Source organism: Centropristis striata, chromosome 10 (genome assembly GCF_030273125.1).
Source record: "Centropristis striata isolate RG_2023a ecotype Rhode Island chromosome 10, C.striata_1.0, whole genome shotgun sequence".
NCBI classification, from domain to species: domain Eukaryota; kingdom Metazoa; phylum Chordata; class Actinopteri; order Perciformes; family Serranidae; genus Centropristis; species Centropristis striata.
In genome coordinates this window covers 29,406,168-29,431,738 of record NC_081526.1, presented here as the reverse complement: position 1 = coordinate 29,431,738, position 25,571 = coordinate 29,406,168, and the positions used below count along the sequence as shown (strand labels likewise).

General features: G+C 38.8%; 4 protein-coding genes across 4 annotated transcripts in view; all 4 read right to left on the bottom strand.

Annotated features, from left to right (window-relative positions):
• Positions 1-6,542, bottom strand: part of adarb1b (adenosine deaminase RNA specific B1b) — a 157,630-nt gene extending 151,088 nt beyond the window's left edge. The window contains exon 1 of the mRNA XM_059343662.1: positions 6,342-6,542. The gene's annotated coding sequence lies outside the window, so the exon portion shown is untranslated. The remainder of the gene's footprint in view (positions 1-6,341) is intronic.
• A 1,810-nt stretch (positions 6,543-8,352) lies between these two features.
• On the bottom strand, positions 8,353-9,282 carry LOC131979617 (olfactory receptor 5AR1-like). Its single transcript, XM_059343670.1, has one exon. It carries the CDS (start codon positions 9,280-9,282, stop codon positions 8,353-8,355), a length of 930 nt encoding a protein of 309 aa, XP_059199653.1.
• Positions 9,283-10,794: 1,512 nt separating this feature from the next.
• LOC131979616 (olfactory receptor 5F1-like) lies at positions 10,795-11,836 on the bottom strand. Its single transcript, XM_059343669.1, has one exon. It carries the CDS (start codon positions 11,790-11,792, stop codon positions 10,863-10,865), a length of 930 nt encoding a protein of 309 aa, XP_059199652.1. The 5' UTR covers positions 11,793-11,836; the 3' UTR covers positions 10,795-10,862.
• Positions 11,837-24,586: 12,750 nt separating this feature from the next.
• LOC131978623 (olfactory receptor 4B13-like) lies at positions 24,587-25,540 on the bottom strand. Its single transcript, XM_059342333.1, has one exon. The coding sequence runs from the start codon at positions 25,517-25,519 to the stop codon at positions 24,587-24,589; it is 933 nt and encodes a 310-aa protein (XP_059198316.1). The 5' UTR covers positions 25,520-25,540.
• Positions 25,541-25,571: the final 31 nt, after the last annotated feature.

The window sequence follows — 25,571 nt, the reverse complement described above, 5'->3', positions numbered from 1 at the left end:
GGGAAAAACCGGCTCAAGTTGGGGATTTGTTAAAAAACTTTTCTGGTCATCTGAGCAATCGCTACCACTTTCACCTCACCTACGACTCCTCTGTGTCTCCCCACAACAAGGCCAACATACCGTCTCTCAGGGACCACTGCAAATATACTGTTGGCTGCCACTGGCATGCCTGTCATTTACAGCATTAAAGTGATTACAGGCAACCCCTTCCTCTTTCAAATGAAGCTATTGGAGCTCATATGTATCCTGTTCTCTTAAACATTCCTTAAAACTCAGAAAAAGAGGGGAAACTTGAAAAAAGACCAGGCAGAAAGGTTGGGAGACAGCTGAGTGAGTGTCACACAGGACTGTTTGACGCAACGCTGTGAAATGTGAGCTTCTGTTCACTTAAATCAATAACTAAGTGAGAAAGAACAAAACAGGATGCCCAGTGTGTTTCAGGAAAAGTACACAGGACAAAGGATGATTAGCTGCAAGCCAAAAACGGCATGCAAGTGGCCACTGATAAGGAGCACAAGGGAAGTCCAGACTGTTTAGTTAATATGACTTCCTTTAGATAATATATATTCATTTTAACAGGTCAAAAGTGCTGTAAGACAAAAGCAGGACAAGCTTTTAACAGGAGTACCATACGTCCCTGCAGACAGGCGCCTTATTTTTATCCATATTACTATAAGCACTCTTTAACACAGGGAAGTCAAATTAGCTAAATTTAGTTCTCCCAACCCTACAATAAGAATGGACTGACATTTGTTTTTGCAGCACGAACACCGTTCTGCCAAGAGAAAGCAAATGTGTTCAGGAAGGCGTCTACAGTGAAGGCAGCTGGGGCGATTTTATTTCATGCAACCTATGCGTTCAAATATTTTGCCTGAAAACAATTACTGGGCAGTCTAGCAGGTGCTTCTCTCACCAACGGGACAATTTGCCCACATTTGGCAGGTGTTCATTTGGTCTGGCTTACACAACAATTCCTGACAGTGTGACAATCATTAAAAAACACAAAAACAAAAAAATGTAGGTCATGTTTAGGTCATTTATCATTTTTTATACAGGCCTTTATCTGCTGTTGTTAAAATGCTTGCATTTGAGTAACAGAGGAATAGGATGTTTATCCAGCAGATTATCACACTAACAAGTGACATTGAGCCTCTGTGGTCTCCTTCAAATGTGTGGACTCATCAGCACCCATCAGCCAGCGTATCCTGAGGAAATGCATTGTTTTTTTATAGAGCTTTATCCCCATAATGTGGCGTATATATCAGGGCTCAAACAGCTATGTCCTCAGGGCAGGGAACATACGGATTGATGACAGGAGCTGCTATGTCCACATGGAGCTGTGTGAAGGTGATGGCTATGATTTTTGCTGCCTCCAGTTATGCATTACAGGAGCATTAAAAAGAGTCCTCTGACAGCCAGCAACTATTTATTAGCATGAGTAATAGCAGCAGCTGCTGTTGCTGCTGCATGGGTCCACTAGCAGAGAGTCAGTGCAGCATCTCAGCTGCATACAGCTTCCTCGGGATGGCACAATGCAGCAGAGCAGATTGAACTTTGCTCACACACACACACACACATAGCCACACAGTCAGTTTGGCATGGTAATCTCAGTGCCCGGTCTAAGCCGTTCTCCCTTCTTTAAACTCGTCACCTCAGCACGTAGAGCAGTACTGCAGCAGTTTTGTCAAATACACAGTAAGGTCCAGGGTAGCCGGCCCTTTAACTTAGTTTTTATTTACTAAGGGTGGCCCCCCAACAGCGTTTTGTTTCAGCTGACTAATGAAACCGGATTTTTGCAAAACCTCAATTACTGCCTTTAACTCAGCAAATCAGCAAAATTGCTTTTCATGCACAGCTGTGAATAGATTCAATCATCAAGTGTAATTTCTTGAAACAAAAGCGTTTGTCAGCAAAATGCTTCTCACGCAATGCTTTTCTGCAAAATAATGCAACTATGCTGCATTGTTGCAATGAAAACATGGGTTTTTTGTCCCTCGCTTAGGCCAGATGTCACACCCCACCACTAAAGAAGAGGAAGAGGAGGGTTTCCCATTCTCTTCAAAGGGAAACTCCACTTGACTCAAGAGAAAACGTTGATACCATCACATTACACTCATCCATTCATCATTTCAAACAGTCTTTCTTGTGATGACACCAGACAAGCACTCGCAGCTGCAACACAGGTCCCATGCAGTACAAGCACAGAACATTTTTCCTGTTTTTTCTCAATAAAACTTCACAAAAACATCACCATTTGGGAATGTAAGAGTTTGTATTAAGTCCAGTTAGTTGATAAGTCAAATTCTGCTTAGCTATAATAATTAGTTTTTCTGATGAGATGCTTTCAACCAAGCACTTCCCGTCCTGCCTGAGGCTTTCAACCCTGAAGTTACCGGGATCCCCCTCATTAAAAAGTTTATGCCTGCACACCACAAAACTAGGGTGTTGAAAATTTACTGTATCTTGCTGGCAACTGGAGGAGTAAGCATTGAGATGTTTATAAAAACATAAAAGCCTGTTTACGCAGTGGCTATCAGCTTAATTCTATCTATTCAAGAGGCTCGTTGAGGAGAAAAGTTAAACTGTTTGACAATTGGAATTTTGAGCCATTTATACGATTACTTGTGTAGTCCTAATATTCTATGTACTCCCCTTGTCTTAAGGGTAAAAAACGACCCCGCCATTACGAACTTAACTCTCAAAAATAAAAGAGCATTATTGTATTGAAGACCCCAAATTTAAGAAACAACCTGTCTTCATCAAAAAGTTTGAGGATATTTTGATTTTCCCTCTTCACAGTTCAGAAAAACTGAAGGGAAACAATGACTTGTACTACTTTTGGTGTTATAGTTATACAGATAAGCGAGAAAATACTAAGCAATTCCCCAACCTTCAAGGTGTACAAATGACAACAATTAATAGGATACATTTTTTTATGAAAAAGTCATCAAATTTTGACATAAATAAAGTTCTTTTAGTGTTTGAGGGTATTTTGTTGGGAAACATTGTGGTTGCGTCATTTTTTACCCTTAAGACAACACAAGGGTTGAACAACAAAGAAAATATTAAAACTTTTCTCTCTTTTTTTCAGCTCATGACAGCAACATATGCAAAGTTCTCAGAACCCACTGGCTATCATCATGACCACAATTTAGCCTCTGTGTGCAGTGGATTATACATTTAGTGCTAAACTCTGTTTAGGTATTTGATTTCTGCCAAGTTCATGGCTGTCACTGCTGGAGGTGTGAATCAGCAGAGGCCCCACCATACGATTTTATCCCAATATTTGAGTCACGATACGATATTATTGTGATTTTACGCATTTTGTGATATGGTGAGTATTGCGATACGATATAATGCAGTTCAACTGTTGAACTGCATTTTGTGTCCATAAAATTAAATTCAATCAAGAATTGTTTTGTCAAATAAGAGAAAACTCTATTTCTCCACAATGAGAGTCAAACCGACAGACCGACCAACAAAGTATTCAGTCGAACTGAACTGATATCAAACAATGTATGAACGACAGAATGTGTGTCCGTGAAATAAAATCGCGACACATGATGCCTATGGATTCCTTAGATCTTATAGTTCCTTAAAGTGAGCTTGCTGTGGCCTCCGGGGGAAAAAACGGCGAAAATACTGATGCTAATAGAGACTAAATATCGATACTTGGCGGCTATGAATCGATGCAATATTGACACGCAAAATATCGCGATACTATGCTGAATCGTTTTTTCACCCATCTCTAGTCACTGCTGGATGCTGCTCACAACGGAGAGCTTCATGACACATGCCACTATATCGATAAGGAAAATTAGGGGTATATAAGCAGTCCTATTGATTATGAACTTGTATTTTTATCAGCCCCTTTCTGCCAGGGAAAAAATAAATCTGTATTATTTAAAAATGCATTCAATAAGGTAAATATCAGCCGATACTGATGTTTGACAGATAAAGTTGTGCATCTATTGTATTCAACAAAAAGTATTCTGAAAGGGGAGATTTTATGTTGTTACGAATTTTTTTTTTGCCTTTCATTTTATTGGCACTACGATGCTTCCGTATCCCAGTATAACACATTTGTGCTAACCAGAGTAAGACTGATGTATCAGTTTTACACTGTAGGTTACAGAGAGAGAAAAGAAAAGAGTGTGCTTGTCACCGTGTAGGCAATAAAACCTTTGCAAGTAAAACATGATAAGAGTAACTTATCAAAATTCCTGTTTAACAAGCATAAACTTGTCTCTGTCTCTTCCCATCTGTCGTCTGTACTCAGCCAGAGATTTTTTTTAATCAGGTAAAAGAGGCATCACTCTCCAACACACTGTAAAACCTGCGGTTCGGTACTTTCCAACTGCTCCAACTGTCTTTTAAAACCCTCAGCTAATTATGTGACTTAAAATCTCTTGGTGAAAAAATTATTCATATAATATCAAAGGTTGAACACAAAACATGAACCTAAAAATAACTAGTTAACCCTACACTCAAAAAAAGTGATGCATTCCTGAAGCACAACATGTTGATGTCATTTGTTACGTTTCAAGTATATTTTATGTTTCAAAATGCTCCAGTAATCTTCAAATTAAGTCACTTTGCCCCCGGGTCTTATGCATACTGTATGTTTATTTAAATGTTTAATGTTTAAAGAGAGAGGCATTCATGTTTTCCTTTAAAAAATGCCCTTTAATCTTCACTTGTGGCCCTAAACTTAAATGAAAGCTTGGACTCCCAGCCAGAAATCCTAAAGGTATTCTCGTATGTTTGTGGTAGTCAAGACACCACCGGAGACGACTTACAACTGTCCACAAGCTGTTTAAAATGATCATTTATCAAAAGTGACTGCATTTCTGTAACAAACTAATAAATAAATATCAAGCAACCATGATGATAATCTTACAATCATTATGTTTTGAGTCCTGAATGTTAAATTCAGACTTTCACTGTGTGTCTGCTGTCCAGTCTGTCACTGCAAGAATTTTAGGGCAAGGCTACCTCAAATAACCTAAAAATGTGCACACAAAAAACTACTGACATGCATTACTGCCAGAACATCCACAGCTGAAGATGCAATGTGGGGAAACTCACTCTTCAGAAACGGTATGCACGGTTACAGCAGGGAGAACAGGGAGAGCAGATCGTATGCTGCTGATTTCTTTAATAACCCTGTTGTTACACTTTTAAACACCTCCTTAAAGAGCTGAAACGAGGCACTTTTAATACCTCATAGTGCTTATCGTCACACTGTTAAAATAATCAATAAGTCATTTTTGTCAAAATTGGGTTTTTTGCCTAAATCATCTCCTCATGACGCCGGCCACCTATGGTAAAATCTCCTACATCCTCAGTTGATCAGATCATGTGATTTTACCCCTTTAAGATTGTCACTTCTTTGACAATTTGCCACATTCATAGGCATCAGATAAGAACCCAGCAAAGAAGAGCTAGAGGGAGATTGTTTAGTTATCAGTTTAGTGGATCAGTGTTTTATTGTTGACACTAATATTGGTAACACTCTATTTTGAAGGTGTCTACATAAGAGTGACATGAGAGTGTCATAAACATGACATGTGTCATGAAAATTAATGACACTCTGAAGTAAAATTAATGCTCATGATACTTGTCATGTGTGATACCTTCAAAATAAAGCGTTACCATATCTTGCTTAAGTCACAAAGGCATGCTCAAAAAATTGTGTTATTACACAGTGTTATTACTATGCCAATAGCCATCCTTTGTTACGTCCTTCTTGAGTAAAATGATGAATAAATGTCATATGTTACACTTTTGGTGAAGTTTTTTGTGTTTCCTGCAAAACTTGAAAAAACGAGTTAGGCGATTATTTTAACAGGGTGACGATATGTTGCCTCCATGGTTCAATCTTTGTCTCTCACCTCACAAGAGTCCAACAAGCTACACAAATGTGTGTGCAGAGACAGGGGCAGATTCTAGCACTGCACCACACACCTGCATGCCGCCTGGATACGTTGCAGCAGCGTGAATATGACTGTATTCCTGTGAATTGTGCATGATGCGGTCTCCCGGGTAGACCTTCACAGGCACCACTGACAGGGTAAAGCTGAGGTAAGATGACAGCCATATATCCCAGTGTCGCGCTGCACACACACAAGGTAATATCACAACGCGTCCAGAGGTACAACTACTATAATTTTGGTTGACGGTAGATGGACATTTTTAACCGGTGGGTCCCCCAGCGTCCGCGCTGTTCAAGAGGATTACCAGCCTAATATTACATAAACACAACCGGAACCCAAATCATATTAGCAACCCCGTTTGTTTCATCCTCCGCAGCCCAAAAATAACACGCTAAGCCTACTCACGGTTCGTGCTGAATTGGAAAGTTAGCGTTTCCGGAGACGTTGAATTCTTCTCCGCCACTTTACTTCAAAACACAGATGAGTGTTTTCCTCCGTGTCGTCGCTGGCGTTGGAGGAAAAAAGGAGCAGAGGCTGAGAGCGGTTGTACGGTCGCATGTACTGCAGTGTTCACAGTCTGCTGGCGGACACTCTTCTTCGGCTCGGTTTGTTGTCGCGGTCGGTTGAAAGAAACGGTGATGTACCGCCGCCGAGTGGTGTGGAGGCAGTACGAAATAACACCTTCAAGGAGATACAGTACATGTCGCTACCTCACATGAAACCCTTAAGATAATAGGATATACAGTCATGGAAAAAATGATTAGACCACCCTTGTTTTCTTCAGTTTCTTGTTCATTTTAATGCCTGGTTCAACTAAAGGTACATTTGTTTGGACAAATATCGCGATAACAGCAAAAAAGCGTATGAGTTTAATTTAAGGGCTGATGTTTAGCAATTTCCCATAGTTTTCTTGATAATGATTTTGGCTATTATCAAGACGACCACGGAAAATGGCGGCTTTTAATACTTTATCCCATGACTGTTAATTGTCAACAAAAATCCTATTTCAGGTGTATATTCTAAAAAGTGTATATATATATATATATATATATATATATATATATACACACATATATATATATATATATATATACACACACATATATATATATATATATATATATATATATATATATACACATATATATATATATAAAATATAAAATAAGTTAAGATATTACTTTATTTATCCCACAGTGGGGAAATTTAGTTGTCACAGCAGATCAAGTTACAGACACAAAGATATGGAAAACAGAATAAAGAATATAAAAATAAGACATATAGCTACATTCTATACACATTATATTCATATATTTCTGCTATTTGGCATTTATTATTAACAATATATATTTTTTGTGTTTGTTTGTTTTCCTGAAAGTACTTTTGAATTTTACAGATATTGCATATTGGAGAAAATATATTTTAGCATGTTATATATATGTATATATATATATATATATATTTGTATAAATATTAATACATAATACATAAATATTTTAGAAATCTTTCAAAAGCTTGTTTAAAACTAAAATGTTGTTGTTACTTATTGGAAAATGACAAACTGAATTTTATAAACCTTTTTATAGCCAGATGTGAGACGGCTCACTGGGCTTCTCTGAGAAGTCAGAAATAAATCAAACAGAACATTCAATCACTAAAACTCATTTTCTGTTCAGGAAGTAAGTAAATAACTATAATTTGACACCTTTAAATCAATGAATAATTATGTGCTTTGCTATTTTTGCATGTTTTTTGTGAAACTGTAAATTTGAAAATTCATGGGTAACAATAATAATTATATTTTAGCATTAAAAATATGATTTTGTCTATTAAGAGCTTCTACATACTGCTGTAATAACAGAAACATAAAAATGATTTTGGCAATTACTAATGCTGTTAATTTAGGAAAAGCTGTGGTACAAACCGGTGGTCTAATACATTTGATAAGCACTGTATATATACACAATATATAATATAGTATAGGAGGGCTATGTCATCAACCACATTTTGAGAATATACACCTGAAATAGGATTTTAGTTTAGAACTTGGAGTCAAATGCAGAAAAGAGAGCAAAGATTTCTCACATAAGTAAACACACATTTAATTTGATAAAAATGCAAGTGTATGGTTAAAATCATACGAAAGAACTATTTGATGACATGTAGGTGTGCAGAAGTAATATTCTGCTTTGCATTAAATACACACTTTTACACGTCTCAAACAGAACATCAAAGACAATATCTCTAATATAGTAAAGACATTTCCATATTCAGTTTCCCTAATTTATAAGAGAATAAATTAAGTATATATACAGTACTGTGCAAAAGTTTAAGGCAGGTGTGAAAAAACTGCTTAGAAGAAGTGATGCTGATTTGAAGGCAAAGGGTGGTCACACCAAATGTTGTTTTGTACATATTACTTCATTTTAATATTAATAAAACCTAGAATTCTGTATCGAATTTTGGTCAACTTAAAACCATAAATGAGAGGATTCATAACAGGGGGTATGATGAGATATTCTATTGCTATAAAGTTTTCAAAGTTTTGAGGTAATTTCTTTGAACTATATCGTATAATAAAAATGTCAATAAGTATGGTCCCAAGAAAAATTAGCAAGGAGGTTAGATGTGGCACACATGTTTGCATGAACCTTTTCCTGTTTTCTAAAGAATTCACACATGTTTTGATGAGATACATGTAGGACCAAACTATTAAACCACCATGAAAGACATAAATTATTATTGTAATGAATGCGACTATGTTATTAATGAGAGTGTCAGCTGGGAAACAAGCAAGTTTGACAATAACCCAATTCACACAAAAAAGTCTGGTAATTATTTGGCTGCATAACTTTAGTCGAGATGTCAGAAAAATATTTGTGCCAATGACACAAAAAGGTGTCAAACAGGAGTAACAGACTAACTTTAAGACTCGTTGCTTTGACATGACAGAGTGGTACTCCAGGGGTCGACATATAGCCACATATCTGTCGTACGCCATGACTGCAAGAATAGACAGATCACTGCAGGCAAACGAGTACATAACCAGAGCCTGAACCAGGCATCCAGAATATGAGATAACATGAACAGGAGAAAGCAGATCCCACAGAAACTTGGGGTAGAAACCTGCCGTCCCATAAAGTCCATTCATGCAGAAAGTGCACAGTAGAATATACATTGGTTCATGCAGGTTTTTATCCAACATGATGGTGACAATAAGACAAACATTTACCAGCACAATGAAACAGTAAAACAGTAAAGTGAGAATGAAGAGAACAATTTGGAAATCCTTTGTTTCATTGAAACCTGAAAGAACAAACAACGTTATTAGAGAGACATTATCCATGATGGATAGAAAATGTTGTATTATCACCTGTTGTGTACCTCCACCCTTAACACAGTGACTGCTCCCTCATCTCACTGTCAATAATATCATGTCTGACTACAGCAACACATGAGCTGGGAATTCAAAGCAGCCAATCAACATTCAGAAGAGCTTCTCATTCTCTCTCTCTTTTTTTCCCCATGTGCAATCTAATGTACGACTAACGCATAAAATACATAGAACCTACAATAACTTAGAATTATTATTTATTCTTCATAATTAATTGAGTTCATATGAAGTTAATAATAATAATACATTTTATTTATATAGTGCTTTTAAAGGTACTCAAAGTAGCTAAACATAACACATTGAAACAAATACAAAATACAGAAAACAACATTAGAGTTTAGGTTTGGCGGTGGGATTCAGGTCTTATAAGCTATCTTGAAAAGGTGGCTTTTGAGTTGATTTGTGACTGTTCAGTTATATTCCCAGTTTACCACACATTTTAGTGCCTTTTAATAATTACATGTTGTTCAGTCCTGTGATTATGGCGGCGGCTATGGCTCAATTGGTAGATCGGTCACCCACTGATCGGCATGTCTGTAGTTTGATCCCTGACCATTGCAGCCTACATGTTGAAGTATCCTATATATAGGTAGGAGTATAGTAGTATAGTAGAGTATAGTAGTATACTGTATTAAGGTATAGAGCCAGACAAGGCAGTATTACATAGAACATTTTATTACAAGTAAACTCAATGTAATTGACACATGCATTAGAAAGAGTACACCACTATCAGTTACCTAAATATTGAAGACAAAAATTATAACCAAAACATTTGTTTCACATTTTGTCAATGAAACAGTTCATAAAGGGAGCTGTGACAAGAATCTTCTATTGCAACGAAGGAAAGGGAAGTATTTTTAGGTAAATCACATATTCATAATGACAAAAAAAGCAGGAGAGGAGATTTAAAGTGGCACTGTTAGGATGATCTTTTCCTGTATGTTTTGATGAGATTCATGTAGGACCAAATATTAGACTGTATATGAAAATTGACAATGTAGGATCAGATAAGATAAGATAAGATAAGATAAGATAAGATAAGATAAGATAAGATAAGATAAGATAAGATAAGATAAGATATTCTCTAATTGATCCCCATGGGGGAAATAGAATAATAAAATAAAAAGATAAAAATAAATAGTATATAATAAAAGTAAAAATTAGAACTATAATACATAAACAAACAACAAAACACAACAAGTAAGCATATGTTCTTGCACTACTCTGCTTCTCCCACATTGTAAAAAATAAAGCCAAAATATATGGATACTGCCATTTTATCATCATGTTAGAGTACAACTAAATCTAAAAAAGGCATGTAGTTAGTTAGTAGTTATTCTTGAAGAACATCATATCTACATGAGTTAATTCAAATGTGTTAAAGAGCAATTTGTCGGCTAACATGACATTTGCAAGACACATGTGATTAAGATTTGCTAAATGTGTAAAACCTTCATTCTTTACTCTGATGATTTAACTCCAGCAATAGCTGGAATACTGCATATTTATTTCATATTTCCTTTTAATGAATCCTAATATTTCCTTCTAATAGCAATACCCAGAATTCTGTTTCGAATTTTGTTTAATTTAAAGCCATAAATGAGAGGATTCATAATAGGAGGTATGACAAGAAATTCTATTGAAATAACATTCTGAAGGTTTTGAGGCAAAGCTGTTCTACCTAATCGCATATTCATGACATCAAAAACTAGAGTCGAAAGAAAAGTGAGTAAAGACGTTAGATGTGGCACACATGTTTGCATGAACTTTGCCCTGTTTTCTAAAGAATTCATACATGTTTTGATGAGAAACATATAGGACCAAACTATAAAAACACCATGAAAGATATAAATTATGATTGTTATATATGCAACTATGTTGTTAACAAAAGTGTCAGCTGGGAAACAGGCAAGTTTAACAATTATCCAATTCACACAAAACAGTTTGGCAATAAATGGGCTGCATAACTTTAATCTAGATGTCAGATAAATATTTATGGCCATCATGCAGAAAGGTATCAACCAGGAGAAACAGGCTAACTTTAAGACTCGTTGCTTTGACATGACAGAGTGGTACTCCAGGGGTCGACATATAGCCACATATCTGTCGTACGCCATGACTGCAAGAATAGACAGATCACTGCAGGCAAACGAGTACATAACCAGAGCCTGAACCAGGCATCCAGAATATGAGATAACATGAACAGGAGAAAGCAGATCCCACAGAAACTTGGGGTAGAAACCTGCCGTCCCATAAAGTCCATTCATGCAGAAAGTGCACAGTAGAATATACATTGGTTCATGCAGGTTTTTATCCAACATGATGGTGACAATAAGACAAACATTTACCAGCACAATGAAACAGTAACACAGTAAAGTGAGAATGAAGAGAACAATTTGGAAATCCTTTGTTTCATTGAAGCCTGAAAGAACAAACAACGTTATTAGAGAGACATTATCCATGATGGATAGAAAATGTTGTATTGTCACCTGTTGTGTACCTCCACCCTAAACACAGTGACTGCTCCCTCATCTCACTGTCAATAATATCATGTCTGACTACAGCAACACATGAGCTGGGAATTCAAAGCAGCCAATCAACATTCAGAAGAGCTTCTCATTCTCTCTAATTATTTTTTTATCATGTGCAATCTAATGTACGACTAACGCATAAAATAGCTGTAGGGACCAGTGCTTGGGGCGAGCACTACTGTTATACTGTGGATTTTTTCTTCTTCCTCTTCCGGACGCAATTTCGTCCCGCTACTAGTCCTACAACTTGAAGAGTTGCAGGACAAATTATATATCAAAACGTGCGGTTTGATCGGGATCGGTGTGCTATTACTTTTCTCTACAGAATACGAAAACTGCCCAAAATTTTGCATTGAAATGAATGGGACGGCCGACAAAAAATGATCGAAAAAGAACAATAATTGGAGATTTTTAAACGTCTACTTCTCTGACATAATTTCCCCCTAGAGACTCCATTTAAACTTTAAACAGTAGACACAAGTCTTGTGTATCGGTGTATTAATCCACGTTTCGATAGGTCATATAGTTTTTATCAATCCCTGTTCAATGACCATGATCATTTTTGGAGAAATTCTAAGATTATAATGGGTGTGTATTGCACGGAATGTTCGTGTCACAGTGTGTGACATCATCGGCAGAGTGTGGAGGGAGAGAAAAAATTGTCAAAAAATAAATTTGTAAACTGCGCTCCAGGCCACAAATTCCACTCTACAGAAATAATTTATACATAGAAATGTAGGAAAATTTGTCTTCTCACTCACAATCCTCTGGTAAAGCTGTCAGAGTTATATTTTGGGTGTAGGACGCACAGATGCGCCAGCAACATGCACCAACAGCCTCATTGGCTCCCATATTAAAAACGCAGGAAGATTTCGGAAGAAGGGAAATGTAACAGTTTTTTTTAGATCGCTCTAACAAAGCTATTTTTCCATTTTTCTTAAAAAAAAAACATATGTAGACGTTCAGGAAGAACTCAGGACGCTCAAAGTGAAGTCGAATCAATGATAGGTATTATGGTTTTGCCAAAAATGCTTTCTGTTCGAGGCCAGAAATTCCAGTCTGTCTACCTCTGCTGTCACTGTGTCGGAACAGGTGCCAGTTAATTCTGTTGATTGCTTTGATCTGATTGCCTTTGATCTTTGATGTGATTACAGTTACAGATACATACACACACACACACATGCGCGTAAGCGCGCACACTCCTCACACATGCATACATATGCTTCAAGCACACACACAGGTAACTTTATGCTATTTTCGCTACACACACACACACACACACACATTTTGACAATCTCATCATAGTGTACACATACCGGCAGTAGCTCTCGTGGCCCTTTCAGAATTTCCCCAGAGGAAATTTTCTAGTTATTTTTAATCTTTTTAAAGTGTTGCAATTTGGTGTTAATTTATTCAAGGCCTGTAGCCCTGGGCCTCGCCTGTTACATTTTGGTGTTGTCAGCAGGGTCAGGACTGCGAGCAGAGGTTTTAATAAAGCCTACAGAAATTATTGTGGAGGATAATTGTAAAGATGATGATGCCTGTGTACCCTGGCGCTCCTTGGCCCAAGTTTAAAGGGCCAAATGATGATGTAAAATACAGTGACTGGAAAGAACAAATACAAGGGTTACTGGGCTCACAAGAGGTTACAGAAGCCAGAAAGGTGGACATTGTGTTTGGTGTTTGTTTGGGAAGCTAAAAGACAGGTGACTGTTTTAGAAGAAGATGAGAGAGATCGGACTCAAAAAATCTTTTCGTATTTGGACTCTCTTTATGGAGATAGAACCCACACTCCAGTGCTGAGGTCTCAGTTTTTTTATCTGTGTCCAAAGGTCTGATGAAACTGTGCCCTCATTTATTCTAAGATTACGAGAACTATATTACAGGTTGTGGCGGCACGACCCAGACGGTGCCCCCTCCGATACAGTGCTACGAGACCATTTGCAGCTGGGATTTGTAGGAGGTCGGCTACCCCACAGTCGGCTTTGAACTAGCTGTCCCTGCTGCTGAGGTCCGAGAGGCAGGGGTTGAGAGTACACCAGAAGAGACTAGGGCCACTGAGGCATTTATTGGCAAATGTCCAACAATAGGAGTACGAATTGAAGGAGTTCAATTGTCTGGACTGTTAGACACGGGGTATCAAGTACATAAATGCAGGAAAGTCTCTTCGAGCAGCATTTTAACCAGGCTAAATGTGGTAAGACCCCTATAAAGTTTCTGTTACGTGCAGCCAACGGCCTCGAGATCCCTTACACAAGCTATGCTGTGTTGGACATGGTGGTGGAGGGTGTTGAGACCCCTGGACGGGGGGTCGTGATAGTAAAGGATGAACACTGCACACACCCACTCATCATTGGAATGAATGTTGTGACAGCCTGTTGGAATGCCCTCTTTAACTGGACTAAGCCTGCTTCCTCCCCTACAAAGTTGCAAAACCAGCGAGTATGGAAGGATGCATTTGCTGAATGTCGACGCATCCAGGCCACCACGGCAGAGGATGGACTGTTGGGGTATGTGCGGCCGGCTGGCCGACACACCATCAAAATCCCCCCAAAGTGTGAGATGCTGGTGTGGGGTCCGGCCTGTATGGGTCCGGGAAGAGTGAACTACTGCGCCCTGGTGGAAGCTCTGCCTGGAACTAGCAACATGGGAGTAGCCAGAACACTAACAGTGGTAAGAAATGGCAGAGTGCCTGTGAGAGTTTGTAATCCACACCCTTACTGTTTGACTCTAGGACGGTACCAAAAGCTTGGCAGGCTGTACCATGTGGATGAGGATGATGTCCATGGCTCTCGTGACCTGAACCTGTCCCTGGGAGAAGGCAATGTTGTCGAAGTGGCATTGGTGGATTTAGCAGCCAACCAGGAGAATCAAGAGCTGCCAGAAGAGGTAAACAATCTCACTCACCAGCCTGATCTCTCTGGGAAGCAACAGGAAGAGCTATGCCTCCTGTTGCTGAAGTGGAAGAAGGTGTTTGCACTGCATGACAAGGATTTTGGACGTACAGACATGGTTCAGAACCGCATCCACACGGGCGACACTCCACCTCACCTCACTTCCTCAGAGAGCGATACGGGCCGCTCCCTCCTGCCAATGTATAAGGAGATGAAGTCTCTACTGGCTGAAATGCTGGGGAAAGGAGTCATTAAGGAGAAAAGTCTGAAACCCATGGGATGCAGTGGTCTCCTGAGTGCCAAACATCGTTTGATGAATTGAAAATGGCCTTAACGCAAGTACCTGTTTTGGCGTATGCAGATAACTCACTTCGATTCATCGTCTATACAGATGCCAGTAATAAAGGACTAGGAGCAGTCCTGGCTCAGACCCAAGAAGGACAAGAACGCGTAATAGTCTATGCCAGCCGCAGCCTACATCCAACTGAGCGGAACAATGCCAATTATAACTCCTTTAAGTTGGAACTTCTGGCCCTGAAATGGGTGGTAACGGAAAATTTTAAGGATTACCTGACTGGCACACGGTTTATTGTATACACTGATAGTAACCCTGTTGCTCACCTGCAGACAGCTTGCCTGGGTGCGGTAGAACAACGCTGGGTGGCACAACTCGCTTCATTTGATTATGACATCAAACACCGCTCAGGTAAAAGCAATGGTAATGCGGATGCACTCTCCAGATTCCCAGCGAACCCCTTACCCACAGATGTGTTGGCCCCCGAGCTGGAAGTGGAACCTGCCCCAGTCATGGCGGCCATTGAACTGACCCCTAAGGGCGGTGAAGAGGAGTGGGACAGCAGTGAATGGGAGGAGCTACAGGCGGGTGATCCAGACATACAAGCTATCAAAAGGTATGTGGAAACACAAATAACACCTCAAAGATCGGAGCGCCAGGCGTTGTCCTCCATAGCCCAGAGATTGTTACAGCAGTGGAAAAGGCTCACAGTCAAGAGTAACCTACTGTGTTGTAAAATGATAGACCCATGCAGTCATGAAGTGTTGTTCCAGATTGTGTCCAAGCTCTAGGAGCCAGGAGGTCTGGAAGAAGATCCATGAAGCAGCTGCTCATGCCGGTGTGGAGAGGACTCTATCTCGAATACGCCAACAGTTCTACTGGCCGGGTATGGAGGGGGAAGTATGCCCTTTCCACCAGGGTTTTGTCGCCTGCAGCCTGCAGAGAGAGAAAGAGAGGAGCCTAGGGCCCCACTAAATCCCATGACCGTGTCGGACCCCCTAGAGGTGGTTGGTTTGGATGTTTTGTCCTTAGGCAGACCCACAGCCACTTACCAGAACATTCTTGTAGCCACTGACCTGTTTACCCGCCTTGCTTGGGCTGTCCCTACTCATGATCAAACCAATCGGACCACAGTAAAAGCACTGTGGACCCATATCATCCAGCCTTTTGGTTGCCCCGCATGTTTTCATTCAGATCAAGGACCAAATTTTGAATCTGCGCTAATGAAACAACTTTGTGATACCTATGGTATAACTAAAAGTTGCAAGGTGCCGTACCACCCTGCAGGTAATGGCCACACAGAGCGTTTTAACCAGACGTTACTAAACATGCTCCGCTCTCTCGAAGTTACTAAGCAAAACTGATGGCCTGACTATTTGCTTGAACTTGTACACGCTTACAATAATACCACACACAGTGCAACTGGTTATACCCCCTCCTACCTCATGTTTGGCCAGCACCTGCGCCTTCCAGTCGATGTAGGATTAGGTGTAGGACCTCAGCAGATGAGACATGATATGAGTGGGTGGGTACAGGATCATCAGCAGAGACTGTCGTTAGCATATGACCTGGCTAGACAAAGTATGAGTAGTGCAGCTGCGCAAAAAAAACAGTATGACAGAAAAGCAAGAGCTTTACCACTGTTACCAGGAGAGAGAGTTTGGATGAGGGACAGAAACAGACAAGAGAGAGGGAAGCTGTGTACCTGGTGGAACCCAGAGCCCTTTGTTGTTTTGGAACAAGTGGGAGATACAGAGGTAGTATACAGGATCCAGCCAGAGAGGGGAGGTTGTGTACAAACTGTCCACAGAAATGCCCTCAAGGTATGTACGGCGCCCCCAGTAGAGACTCTGCCACTAGCTGCAGAGCCACCTACAGAGACTCCAGGACCGGTTCTGCCATTGATTTATGGGTTCCCCCTAGCACCAGTAGCTGTGCCCCCTGTCGGTGAGGAGCCAGAAGTGGCCCACGCCGATCCTCAAGGGTAAATTTGGGCCAGGCCCCAGTGAGGTACGGCCATTAGATGACTATGTTGCAGGGACTGACAACATTCAACTGTGGGAGAAAATGTAATAAGGCAGAAGTGAGTGTTTTTCTTGTTGTATTTCTCCGTACTCTAGCATGCTTTTATGGTTTCTTGTTATGCATGATTTTATAACCATATGTTTTATTTTTCTTGTGCATGTTTTTATGGTTTTACTTTACATGATTTTATTGTGTTTTACTGATTTTATTTGCATGTTGAGAGACGAGTATTGTGTGTACTGCCTGCCTTAATTCTTACCTGATTAGCAATAACCTGCACTGGTGTGGCGGTTGATGGACAATCATAACAGCAAATAAGAGACGAGGAACAAGGTGGCCATCTACAATCGGCGACGTAGGGCGGGCCCAACCTCCCCAAACACAGGAAGAAAAACAGATGGACAGGCAGAGAGAGGAGACGCAGGGGACGGCGGAACACATCGTGAGGCAAGACGAGAGGAATATCCAGGAAGGATGAGGGAGTTGAAGGACAACAGTGACAAGTGTGGGAGCGCGTACTTGACTCGTGGATAAGCGACCGACAGGACGTGGTCTTCCGTCAGGAACCAGAGAGGTCGGCAGGAGAGGAAGTGTCCGCCAAGTAGTGATGATGATCGAGGCTTTGTTGAAGCTTCGACACTTTATACAAAACATGGTTCATTACTCGAAGCTTCAATGACACACAGTGCTCCAGTAGGACATCTAGTGGTCAATAAAATGAAGTGCAATCGAGACGTGTCATTGATTGGTTTATGGATTTGTTTTCAACTACACTAGTTGACTGTATGTTTCGAGTGGATACAACAACAACGGGGCGTCCCGGTGGCTCACACTGGTAGAGCGCGCACCATTAAGGCCAAGTCCTTGCTGCGGTGAACCCGGGTTCGAATCCGGCCTCAGGTCCTTTTGCCGCATGTCCTCCCCTCTGTCTACCCCATTCTATCTATTACTTCCAATAAAGCATGAAAAATGCCAAAAAAATAAGCTTAAAAAAAATAATATTGCCAGTAATAATAAAGACATTAACTATTGAAGACCATGTTTCTTATTTGATTTGTTTTTTATCTGTTACCCTATATAGACTTCACTTTTGTGTTATTAAACATTTAAATAGTGCTGCTACATTCATACATTTTCACACGGGGCTGGTGCAAATACAGATTATATTATGGATTTTGGCAAAGAATGTTTTGGGGTTCATTGGTAAAGATGTTCATGGGTGGGTGGGGAAAAAGATCAGCGAGGTAGCGGTTCACTTCCACAATAGTGTTGGTGATTCGGTGACGTTCGAAGCACTTTGCTGCTTCGAACGTCACGAGTCACGTGACCAAACCATGCCTCGGCACAGTGCTTCGGGACGTTTGCTTCATGAGCTACCGCGCATGTGTCGGAGCTTCAAGTGTCAGCGGACCATCACTACCGCCAAGGCCTTGTTACTCCATTCCGGGTCGTTAGTTATTATTATGTGGAAATATTGAAGCAACATCTCAAGACATCAGCCAGGAAGTTAAAGCTTGGGAGCAAATGGGTCCAAATGGACAATGACCTGAAGCATACTGCCAAAGTGGTTACAAAGTGGCTTAAGGATAACAAAGTCAATGTTTTGCAGTGGCCATCACATAGCCCTGATCTCAATCCTATTGAAAATTTATGGGCAGAGCTGAAAATGCATGTGCCAGCAAGGCGGCATACAAACTTGGCTCAGTTACACCTGTTCTGTCAGGAGGAATGGGCCAAAATTCCTGCCAACTATTGTGAAAAGCTTGTGGAAGGATATCCAAAACGTTTGGCCCAAGTCATACAGTTTAAAGGCAATGGTACCAAATACTGATGAAATGTATGTAAACTTATGACTTTCAAGATAGTAATAAAAAATTGTCTAAAAAAATCCTTCTCTCATTATTCTGGCATTTAGCAAATAGAAATAATTTCGGTAATCCTAACGGACCTAAAAAAGTGATTGTCTGATTTTATGTCAGACAGTGAGAAAAAAAGCATATTTGTCTTTTTATATAGTGTATGTAAACTTCTGGTTTCAACTGTAAATGTTAGTTACAACCCAAGGTAAGGTTAGATAATGACTGTTCGGCTGGAGATAATTGCAGCATTATTTTAGTACGGGAGTTTAGAGACTTCTGGTCAAGGCATTACACACAGTGCAGTATTATGAGTAAAATGTAAGATCAAACAGCTTAGTTAGCTGACAGAAGAGTATACTTAGGTAAGAAATATAGAGGTTAAAAGGGATAGTTTGTGATTATGGACATTAAGTTGTGTGAAACTAACCTCACTTGGCTCTATTTTGTTTCTTTAAAAAAGCCAGTCAATACAATGACAGCGTGTAGTAATTTTATGCGATGTAAATTTGATTTTGACCTCACCACAAAGTAAAAGAGGCCTCAGGTGGAGATTTGAATGTGGAAAATGTTCTCTCTCTTTTCTGTCTCTATCTGCATTCCTGTGTGCATCTCTCTCCCACCTGCATACACACACACCTTGTGTGTTAATGTGACCTTTACAGTGAAAACACAGGTTGAATAGTCACCCTTAAACTGCTTCATCAGAGAACTGAAAACTGATCGGAGCCGAGCCCATTAAGGGCAGAAGCAGAATTATTCACATCTTGCCCATCATTTTTTTTTTTTTTTTTTTTTTTTTTTTTGTGATCAAATTTTTATTATTTTCTTCTCCTTTCAAACCACATACAGCCACATCCCACCCCACATCCAACTGTACAGCATATCAAAAACCACTGTGGGCAGCATGTGAGAAAAACAACAAACAAAAATCTGAACTACCTTCCCACCCCCCTTCCCCCCATACCTCCCTCACCCCTCTGGCTTACTCCCTCCCCCTCCCTTTGCTGGAGTCAGTCATAAATAAAAAATAATAATAATAATAATAAGAGAAAATAAAAATAAATAAATAAATAAAAACATAATATTAAATAAATAATAGCAATAATAATAATAATAATAATAATAATAATAATAATAGTAATAATATATATATATATATTTTTTAAATATAACAAATATAAATAAATAGTAAAAATAACAGTAATTACACAGGCAATTTAGTTAATTACTACAGATATGAAATATGTGGAGAAAAGAAAAAAAAATAAAGAAAAAATAATAAAAAATAGAGAAAAAAAAGAGTTGTACCTCTCCTCTTTACATAATGAAATATTCAAGACCCAAACATAAACAAAAAGGGTAAAAAGAAAAAACATACATACATACTAAATACATGTAATTATCTGTTCATATATTCCGTAAAGAACAATTAAAAAAAAAAAAAAAAAAAAAAAAAAAAAAAAATACAATTTTACATGAACATTTATATCTTCCAACCCATTTGGAGAGCCAAACCTTGTTGGCCAATCAGTTTCACCTATGTAGCTTAAGCCTAACCTTCTCCATTGCTCTAGAGAGGATCTCAATATTATCTGCTATAGCCCCATTTGATCGAGCAATAGATAATTCTAAAATAATAATGTCATGTAATAGGGCCAGCCACTGAGGTATACTGAGTGCATGTGGCGGTTTCCATCTTTGTATTAACATTTTCTTTGCTGCTGTCAAACCTAGAAACAACAATCTTCTCTGAGAGAACTTAAAAAGTAATTGCGAATCATCATTTAACAGTAAAATAATCGGGTTACATGGTATGTTAACCCCAATTATATCTCCCATCAAGGATGCTACTTGCGACCAAAAAAACTCCACATCTGGGCATTGCCACATCATATGTAGATAAGTTCCTATTTGTCTGCTATTACATAAAGGACAGATGGGAGTAGAAGAAAGATGGAGTTGACAGCGTTTCCTAGGGGTGAAATAGAGTCTGTGGATAAATTTATAATGGAGCATTTGATGATTGAAATTTCGTGACGTAACTTTAATATTTCCCCATACTCTCTTCCAGTCGATAATTTGCTTCCACTCCTTCAAATCAACATTCCATACTCTGGTCACCCCCAATGGAAAACTTTTAGCCTCTTGCAGTTTTTGATATAAGGTGGATACCAACCCCCTCGATTTAGATTTAATACAAAAAAGCTTAAGGAGCGGATGTTCAGGAGGGGAGGTATTACATGGGATTCCATAAGCTAAAACCGCACTTCTCACTTGTAAATAAAAATAAAAAGATGTTCTAGGTAAATTATAAGCACTCTTAAGATCCTCATATGATCTTAGGCCTCTACTGTCCATAATATGAGCTAAAGTGTGGACACCTGTATTAGACCATGGAGGGTAAATAATCGGTTTCCTCTCCAAGCAAAATAAGTTATTTCAAAAAATTGGTGTCTGAGTATGCCACTGCACCTCCCAGTTTGCTAATTTCTCCACCTGTTGCCAAATTTGTATGGAATGAGCAATTATAGGGCCAAATTTTGACTGGCAATCTCTGGGAGATAAACCACAAAATACTAAATCTTCCAATCTATAAGGGGATGCAATATTACTTTCAATCTTGAGCCATGGAGTATTTAACTCTTGAGAAAACCAATTTCTAAGAGGGCAGAGCATAAATGACAAGTAATATAAATTAAAGTCGGGCAGTCCAAATCCCCCTAACTGTTTGCCTTGTTGAAGTATTGTACTTTTAAGTTTTGGTCGTTTCCCTGTCCATAAAAATTTTGATATTACACTCTGAATCTTATTCCAATAGTGGGCAGGTGAGGGTAGAGGCAGCATACAAGATAAAAAATTGATCTTAGGTAAAACCATCATATTAACAACTGATATTCGACCACACAATGACAGTGATTTATGATTGAACCATCCATCCAGATCCCCTTTGACAGAATTGGTTATTCGTTTGTAGTTCTTCTTGATAATTTTGTCAAGTGTAGAAAAAATATCAATGCCAAGGTACTTGAATTGCGAAACAATTGGAATTTCTGTGTGTAAATCTGAGTATTCTGAAACGTTTTTTTTTAAAAACAGAAGTGCGGATTTGTTCAGATTTACTTTGTATCCTGAAAATTCACTAAATAGTGAAATAATCTTATTACTGTATGGCAAATCATGAAACACATTACTGAAATATAATAAAATATCATCTGCATATAATGAAATTGAATTATGCACGTTTCCAACCACTATAGAGTCTATATTTTGACATTGGCGAATTTTTTGTGCCAGGGGTTCCAGTGAAAAGATAAATAAAAGCGGCGAAAGAGGGCAGCCTTGGCGAGTTCCTCTGCCTACAGAAAACGGAGAGGAACACTGGTTCCCAGTCGATACTATCGCTGAAGGATTATTGTACAAAACTTTTAGCATATGTATAAATTGTCCACCAAAGCCCATGTGCTCTAATGTAAACCACAGGAAGCTCCACTCAAGACGATCAAACGCCTTTTCCGCGTCTATTGATAATACTGCCGGCAGTGAACACACATTAGGTGCAGAGTGTATAACATGGAGTAGTCTTCTCACATTATCTGATGCTAATCTATTTTTAACAAAACCTGATTGATCAGGATGAATAAGCTTTGATGTTACTAAATCTAATCTATTAGCTAAAGTTTTTGCAAATAATTTCACATCAGCATTTAGCAATGATACTGGCCTGTAACTTGCACAAACTGTAGGGTCTTTATTTGGCTTACATAAGAGTGAAATAATGGCTGTATTGACATCTCTGTTGAAAAAGCCCTTCTTGAGAGATGCATCAATCATATCAAACATAATCGGTCCCAAATCCGACCAAAACTCAAGATAGAATTCTGGCGGGATGCCATCTAATCCCGGCGATTTGCCTCTTTTCATCTGTTTTAGTGATTCAAATAGTTCATTTAGGGTAATTATGTCATCTAAGGACTTACTCTCCTCTTTTGTAAGCTGAGGTAGACACAGACCCTCAAAAAAAGAGTTCATAAGTTCAGCTGAGTCCTCCATTTCATCTATTTCACTTTGGTACAGCTCTTGATAAAAGTTTCTGAATTGCTGATTTATCAATTGAGGGTCATGCAAAATTGTGCCATCTTCAGATTGTATTGATGGTATAACAGACAGGCGTTCATTATTGCAAAGTTTGCTAGCCAGTAGAAAGCTTGGTTTGCTGCCATCCTGATAATGGGATTGTCTAACTCTATGTATTAAAAATTCGGACCTCTGGCTGAGGAGAGAGTTTAATTTTAATTTAATTATGGATAACTCTTTCTCTCTTTCAATAGAAAAATTATTTTTGTTGTTGATGAGTTATCTTGCCCATCATTTTTGTAGTTTTAGTTTTTATTCTTATCATAGGTGCATTGTATGTTAAATATCAGGCAGGTCATGTTTCAAAAAAGGATGATGCAATGTAAATGTAAATAATGTTAATAAACAAAAGAAAATCCTTATGAAAGTTCCAGTTTTAGAGTGTCATCATTTTATCATTTTAGATAACTTCCAAATACAAAATAAATTAACAAAATAACAAAAATACAACATTTCATCACTGTAAATCTTGATGATAAAAACTGGTCAAATGTTATTTAAATACAGTGGCAGGCGGTGCATTTCACACTTAGGCCTTCAGTGATGTCCAACTTAGTCAATAAATACCTTTCATTATGCCAGCATTTATAACACCAGGACTGGAGAGTAGTTAGAAACACACTTAAGCACTACTAGGCATTGCATCACCTCAGTTGTGTACAAAATGGGCTATTATCCAGCGCATTTTAAAAATCAACAATACCGCATTAGCAATTAAAACATATCTGGTATGCCACTGTCAAAACTTAAAAATAAAAGGGTCTTTAAAATTATCTTTCCAAAAAGTTTTATTAAATGAGTCCAAAAAGAATATGCAAGCTTTAACAAGATTGTACAATACATTGCAAAATCGCAGTTTAATAGCAGAAAGACACTAACAAGACGGCCATACTTTGGCGACAGCGACACAATAAACAAGTCTCTTTGTAAAAAAAACTTTTTCATGTCAAAACGTGACGTATCACGACTTTCTGTGACCTGTTGCTTTGAGTACAACCACACAGCTGCGCCAATGCGGCAGATTATTTACATACCGTTAACAGTCCCGGGTGTGACTCTGTTGATCTGCATAGCACTGCCGTGGCTCAAACTAGTAAGTATCCATATCCAATCACAGGACGCGTAAATGTCACGTTCAACGTGAGGCCAGCTAGAGGGCCTTACTGACACAACTCGTGATCTGATTGGCTATCGCAACTATCTATCAACTGTATTTGCCCGTTCACTTACAGTGCACAGACGCCTGCATTGTTGATTCTGAAGGCCCGGGCAGATTTCATACAGCCTGGCAACATAAGATAGCTGAATTCTGATTGGATAAAAACTCTAACCTAAAAACAACAGCACTGGAATGAGCATAATATGACATGAAGAAATATGAATACTTTTAGATATTTAGGGAAAGAAAATTAAAAATTAAATTAACCTTTATCATAATTATGATCATGATTTCTGGTTATGTTAGGCCAGCAGAGAAGGCCTTGCTGGCCCTGATGGCCCACCACTGTTTAAATAATCCTAATATTTGCTTTTTAAAGTAAAAACAGCAAGAATTCTGTTCCTAATTTTGGTCAACTTAAAACCATATATGAGAGGATTCATAATAGGAGGTATGACAAGAAATTCTATTGAAATAAAGTTTTGAAAGATTTGAGGTAAAGCTCTTGATGAAAATCTCATATTCATGAGATCAAAAAATATGGTCACAAGAAAAGTGAGCACGGCAGTGAGATGTGGCACACATGTTTGCATGAACGTTTTCCTGTTTTCTAAAGAATTCACACATGTTTTGATGAGATACATATAGGACCAAACTATAAAAACACCATGAAAGATATAAATTATGATTGATATATATGCAACTATGCCGTTAACAACAGTGTCAGCTGGGAAACAGGCAAGTTTAACAATAGCCCAATTCACACAAAAAAGTTTGGCAATAAATTGGCTGCATAACTTTAATCTAGATGTCAGATAAATATTTGTGCCTATGACACAAAAAGGTGTCAACCAGGAGAAACAGACTAACTTTAAGACTCGTTGCTTTGACATGACAGAGTGGTACTCCAGGGGTCGACATATAGCCACATATCTGTCATATGCCATGACTGCAAGAATAGACAGATCACTGCTGGCAAATGAGTACATAACCAGAGCCTGAACCAGGCATCCAGAATAAGAGATAACATGAACAGGAGAAAGCAGATCCCACAGAAACTTGGGGTAGAAACCTGCCGTCCCATAAAGTCCATTCATGCAGAAAGTGCACAGTAGAATATACATTGGTTCATGCAGGTTTTTATCCAACATGATGGTGACAATAACACAAACATTTACCAGCACAATAACACAGTAACACAGTAAAGAGAGAATGAAGAGAACAATTTGGAAATCCTTTGTTTCATTGAAACCTGAAAGAACAAACAACGTTATTAGAGAGACATTATCCATGATGGATAGAAAATGTTGTATTGTCACCTGTTGTGTACCTCCACCCTAAACA

Excerpts from the sequence above, each read along its gene's own strand:
- LOC131979617 (XM_059343670.1), bottom strand. The coding sequence starts at position 9,282 with ATGGATAATGTCTCTCTAATAACGTTGTTTGTTCTTTCAGGTTTCAAT.
- LOC131979616 (XM_059343669.1), bottom strand. The coding sequence starts at position 11,792 with ATGGATAATGTCTCTCTAATAACGTTGTTTGTTCTTTCAGGCTTCAAT.
- LOC131978623 (XM_059342333.1), bottom strand. The coding sequence starts at position 25,519 with ATGGATAATGTCTCTCTAATAACGTTGTTTGTTCTTTCAGGTTTCAAT.